The 5477-nt window shown below is 54.4% G+C and overlaps 2 protein-coding genes across 5 annotated transcripts; both read left to right on the forward strand.

Moving 5' to 3' along the window:
• The first annotated feature begins 544 nt into the window (after positions 1–544).
• LRATD1 (LRAT domain containing 1) lies at positions 545–4611 on the forward strand. 4 transcript variants are annotated; one of them, XM_011749321.3, is made up of 2 exons: positions 545–767; positions 1781–4611. In XM_011749321.3, exon 2 carries the CDS (start codon positions 1817–1819, stop codon positions 2693–2695), a length of 879 nt encoding a protein of 292 aa, XP_011747623.1. In that variant the 5' UTR covers positions 545–767; positions 1781–1816; the 3' UTR covers positions 2696–4611. The 4 variants fall into 4 exon arrangements, with proteins under 4 accessions (XP_011747623.1, XP_011747624.1, XP_070932356.1 ...); XM_011749322.3 differs by having other exon boundaries at positions 716–837; positions 1781–2889; XM_071076255.1 differs by lacking the exon at positions 545–767 and adding an exon at positions 918–1026 and having other exon boundaries at positions 1781–2889.
• On the forward strand, positions 3033–5037 carry LOC105486461 (uncharacterized). The gene is given in 1 exon segment (XM_071076256.1): positions 3033–5037. A coding segment is annotated over 1 exon segment (669 nt). The 3' UTR covers positions 3702–5037.
• The last annotated feature ends 440 nt before the right edge of the window (positions 5038–5477 follow it).

Consider the following 5477-nt stretch of genomic DNA (forward strand, 5'->3'; position numbering starts at 1 on the left):
CGTCTGGGAAAGGGTCTTTGATCCAAGGACCAGCCTAGGGGCCATCAGGAACCAAGGCTCTGGGGGATCCCAGCAGGGCCCAGGCGTCCGCCTCGAACAATGTCGCTGCCTGCCCCGGACCGCTCGCAGTGCCTGGGCCACACTGGGGTGTCCTGGGGTTTCTTCTCCATACCTAGACTCAGCTTCGCCGCCCGAGTCTGTCTTCCTGGAACACGGAACGCGGGCGGACTGTGTTCTCAGTCACAATCAGCTCGCATGACCTGGGGGCGCGAGCGCAAGCTTGCAGGAGCGGCTGGCAGAAAGCGCCGCGCACCCCGCCTGTGCGCACACCTCCGCTCCCGGAGGCGGCGCGCGGTCGGGTGTGCGTGGGACGGGGCGGGGCGGAGCGGAGCGGAGCGGAGCCCACTGGAGGCCCGCCCCTGCTCCCCTCCCCCGCCGGCGGAGATTGACAGGGCTCGGGCACCCGCCCCAACCAATGAGCGCGTCCTGGGGCGGGCCCTGGAACCGGCTGCTCCGGCTACTTAGAGTCGTCGGCGCGGCGGTGGGAAAGCAGAGCCGAGCCGGGACTGTCCAGTGGGAGCAGGCGGGCCGGCCAGCGCAGACCTGGTGGCACACGGGCGCCGCACTGCACGGTTCAGCGAGGGGTAGAGCGGAGCCGCAGCCCCACGCGCAGCCCAGGACCCACTCGCCACCGCCGCTTCCGCAGCACCCATGGGGACCACGAGACTTTAAAGGAGTTTGGGGTTTCGGGAGCAGGGAAATCACGGGTAGGGAGAAGCGGCTTTCTTTGCCTTGGAAACGGTTTTTCTTCGTCCGATTGTTTGGATCCTGTGCTGGGTAGGAGGGAAAGGGGTCTTTGGGCTAAAAGTGGACCTCTCTACACACACATGCTCCCACCCACACCCACACACATACACTGCACAGGCTTTCTCCATCCTTCCCCTGCCTCTTTGTTAGGTTATTTTAGACAGAGCAGCCTCGCCCTGGCGCAGTCCGATTGGCCCTGATGGGGACAAGGCAAGAGAAGTAAGGGGCAGAGTGCACCTGCCGGTGAGGGCAGGTGTGCCCGGGTGCTTGGGCGTACGTGCAACGGCGAGCGTGCAAGTGTGGAGCTGAAATTGTGTACGAATGTGTGGGGTCTAAGTGTGCCAGTGTGTCGTCGCGAAGGTTTGTCATTGTGGGTGTATGTGACATTATACACCAGTATACCAGCTTGCCAGTGTCTGGACTCCCAAGTGTCCAAAATGTTGCTGGTGTCAACTGAATGTCTGAGAATGTGTCCGATTGTCATTGTGCGAGCCACTGTAAGGGGAGGAAGGCAACCTAGTGCAAAACTGGGAGGTGGGCTGGAGAGGGTGGGGACAGAAATGGGAGCTTAGCTTGCTCCCAGCTCACTGGCCTTAGGCTCCCTTCTCCCTTTCAGCCCACCCCTCTGTCCTTCCTGGGCGTCCGTCTCCCACGCTGCCACAGTCAGCGCTGTCCTCCCCACTGGGACCCCGCAAGCTCTCCAGCCAGCCTGGGTGTTTTCTTCTGGGAGTTGGACCGGGTTCCCGGAAGGGGTCGGAGGCTATGTCGTGGCATCTGCTCTCGCCGGACCGGTGGCGGCTTCTCTGCCCCTCCTAGCCTGGGGGAGTCACGGAGGACTGGGCCGAAAAGGGTGACCCCGGTGAGGGCACGTAGGCGAGCCAGCAGGTCCCAGGGGCACTGCACGTCTTGGGGAGGGGCACAGAAAGGGGCAGCCAGGACTCTGACGGTGTCTGTGTCTCTCTGTGCCTCGCAGATCCCCGCTCCTGGCCCTCACCTCGCCACCTCATTGATGGGCAACCAACTGGACCGCATCACCCACCTCAACTACAGCGAGTTGCCCACAGGGGACCCGTCGGGGATTGAGAAGGACGAACTGCGGGTCGGGGTCGCCTACTTCTTTTCGGATGATGAGGAAGACCTGGACGAACGCGGGCAGCCCGACAAGTTTGGCGTGAAGGCCCCCCCGGGTTGCACCCCCTGCCCGGAGAGCCCCAGCCGCCACCACCACCACCTGCTGCACCAGCTGGTCCTCAACGAGACTCAGTTTTCCGCCTTTCGGGGCCAGGAATGCATCTTTTCCAAAGTGAGCGGCGGGCCTCAGGGCGCCGACCTGAGCGTCTACGCGGTCACCGCGCTGCCAGCGCTCTGCGAACCCGGAGACCTGCTGGAGCTGCTGTGGCTGCAGCCCGCCCCGGAGCCGCCCGCGCCCGCCCCGCACTGGGCCGTCTACGTGGGCGGCGGGCAGATCATCCACCTGCACCAAGGCGAGATCCGCCAGGACAGCCTATACGAGGCGGGCGCGGCCAACGTGGGCCGGGTGGTGAATAGCTGGTACCGCTACCGCCCGCTGGTGGCCGAGCTGGTGGTGCAGAACGCCTGCGGCCACCTGGGCCTCAAGAGCGAGGAGATCTGCTGGACGAACTCGGAGAGCTTCGCCGCCTGGTGCCGCTTTGGCAAGCGGGAGTTCAAGGCGGGAGGGGAGGTGCCGGCCGGCACGCAGTCCCCGCAGCAGCAGTACTATCTCAAGGTGCACCTGGGAGAGAACAAGGTCCACACCGCCAGGTTTCACAGCCTGGAAGACCTCATCCGCGAGAAGCGCCGCATCGACGCCAGCGGCCGCCTGCGAGTGCTCCAGGAGCTCGCCGACCTCGTGGACGACAAGGAGTAGCCGCCTAGGGGCTGCCAGCCCCTCTGCCTCCCCACACTTCGCTCCCTTCCCTTCCCCGCACCCGGACTTCGCAGTTGGCGGTTCTCAACCCCTGCCCCCGAAGCGCGTCCGTTGCGGGTGTCCCGGGCCCGGGCTGCACCCCCGCACCCCCTAGCCAGCGGCAGGCAGTCTCAGGAACTGCCCCAGGGCCGAAAGGGCGCCGCTGCGCGCGCCTGGCCGACAGCCACGGTGGTAGTGACGGTGCTGGGAGACCCCGCGTGCGCTTTCCCCTTGAGATGTAAACCGGGAACGGAGAAGGGGCTGAGGGGAGAAAGGATATGGCCTCCCCCACGAGTCCATGGCCAGTGACTGTGGCCCGACCCGAAAACGACCCTCTTCTCAAAAGGGACCATCACCGCCCTGAGCGCGTGCACAGAGACCGGTCGGAGGCGAGAATTGGTCTTTTCAGGGCACAGTTCAGCTCCTCTGTGGATGCGTCCCCAGATCGCAGGATTTCCAAGAAATCGAGCCTGTCCCTTGTGCACTTGGGAATAATTCCCCAAGACAGCACTTCGGGATTCCGGGTTATCCTGAGGCTGCCCGGGACTTTTCCAGCTCTCCAGCCCCAGGTCTCCTGACATTGTGTTCCAGGCTGCGGGCTAAGCCAGACAGTGTTTGCCTCCCGTTCTTTCCACCGAGGGAAGCGAACGCCACCCCCACCCGCCTTTGCCTCCGAGTCTCCCTCGCTGGCGAAGGGAAGCCGACCTGGTCCCGGGAGGAAGATGGCGCAGCGATTTCGGTGAGGACAGCCGGCCCCGCCCCCGACAAGGAGCTCCCTCGTTCACCTGGTGTCTGGGAACTTGAATGTGTGAAGGGCGCTTATTGTTCTGAACCCTTGATTGCTCCCTCCTCGGGCTGCGTTTCAAAAATAGTCATATTTTTAAAGGAGTTGGAGGAGAGGGAGGGGGAGGACATGGCACCATTCCAGAAACCAGCATTATTACAACACCATAGCCAGTATATTTAGTTTGGCTTTTCCTAACATAGAAATCTTCAAAGGTGGGGCAGTGGAAATAAAGTTTTAAAAATGAGAGAGCAGTTTTCCAACTATGTCAACAAAGCCTATCGTGTTGATGTTTTTATTGACCATTTTAGCAACATGCTAATAAAATTTCAAATTGAAATTTTTATTTTCATGGCTTTAATCCATGATAGTTTAAATATTGGGGGCCATTAAGAGTGGATGTAGCTAAGAGCTTAGCTAACATTGCCTTTTCACTCTATTTTTCTCAAATATTATAAGAATTCTGTTTTTGAATATTGTTAATTTTTTGGCTTTCAACAGCAGCCCTAGTAATGGTGGAGTTGTTAATTAATGTGTATATTGTACTGAATTTCTGTCAGTTAAGGGGTTCACTGCTTTGGTGGAAATTGGTGGAAATTGCTAGCAGGTTCCATGATGTTTATTTTCTCCATGTTGTATATCATTACCATTTCACATTTGCATTTCTATTTTTCTTCCTCTCCTCCTGATCTCCTTAAAAATGAATCTAGAGTTGGTGGCTTTTTTCCCCTCCTCTTTAGCCAGTTCCACAGTTCAGTTCTTCCTGAAAACAGGGAAGAACTTGTAGGATCAGGCAAATGTGTGTTTTTCAAAAACTTAGGGCTGGGTGTGAAACCCCTTCTGTGGACAAGGATTTGTAAACTTCTCTCCTCCCGCTGTGGCCCCAGCCTAACTGATAGTTACTTGATTCAGTGTGTTAGACACTTATAGCATCTATGTCTCTTTCAAGGGAATTTGTCAAATAATGCTGTTTAACTAATTGTTGCAAGCAATTGCATATTAACAGCTGTGATTTGATTGGACAGCAAGTATTATGGCCAAAGCCAGTTTCTTGGCATTTCAAAAATAATGCAATAAAAACTAGTTGAGGTTAGCTGAGACTGGAAATGCCTTTTTCATGGTACATGATTCACTTCTATTTTTTCTTTCTTTTTCTTTTTTTTTCTTTGGTTTTCATCCTGGATTCATCCCCTGATCTTAAATCAAAAGGTCAGATCAATGAAATATGAACTAAAGTATTTTTCTTAAGCCTATTGAGTGATTTATTTTTTAAAAAAAATGTTTAAACGCATATGCTTTTCTTTCAGCACAAACAACAGCAAAACTTTTGTAATAACTAACTTACATTTGCATGTATGAAGAACTGAAAGTCATTTATTTCCCTTTTTCCTCTTTCAAATAACAGGTGGCTGATCATAAAATGAATTCTTTATTGTATCTACACACTCCACATTCTTTACTGTGTCCTACTACTGTATCTTGGCTCCCTGCTGTATTAAACACCATCTTAAGCACTTGTTCCTGCAGACTCCTTCTTGACATTTTGTCTTCCACCTCAAAGTCACTCAAAGGGTGGGACTCATCAAAAGAAAGGAGTTAGTCTCTACCACACCGAATACTAAGATTTATTTCCTCTGATGGTACACAGATTTCTCCCTCACTAAGAGGGTCACTCTCATAGAGGAAATGTCTTGTCAGTTTTATACTTGCTAAGGCTAGACTGACAATAAAAATGATTTGGGCAGTTCAATTAGCATTCGTTACTATATTGGCCTATAAAGGATTGGGTTGATGATAATACCTCTACAAATATGCAATAACAAAACAATAGTTATGAAAGAAACTTGAAAGTTTTGCAAGGTTTCTCATATTCCTGTTGAAATTATCATTTATTATCTCTTTGTCAATGTTAGTAAGGTAACCCATGACAGAATAATTTGAGTGATAGTTCATGATGCA

Source organism: Macaca nemestrina, chromosome 13 (genome assembly GCF_043159975.1).
Source record: "Macaca nemestrina isolate mMacNem1 chromosome 13, mMacNem.hap1, whole genome shotgun sequence".
Taxonomy (NCBI): Eukaryota; Metazoa; Chordata; class Mammalia; order Primates; family Cercopithecidae; genus Macaca; species Macaca nemestrina.

Coding starts and splice junctions, on each gene's coding strand:
- LRATD1 (XM_011749321.3), top strand. CDS start 1,817: ATGGGCAACCAACTGGACCGCATCACCCACCTCAACTACAGCGAGTTG.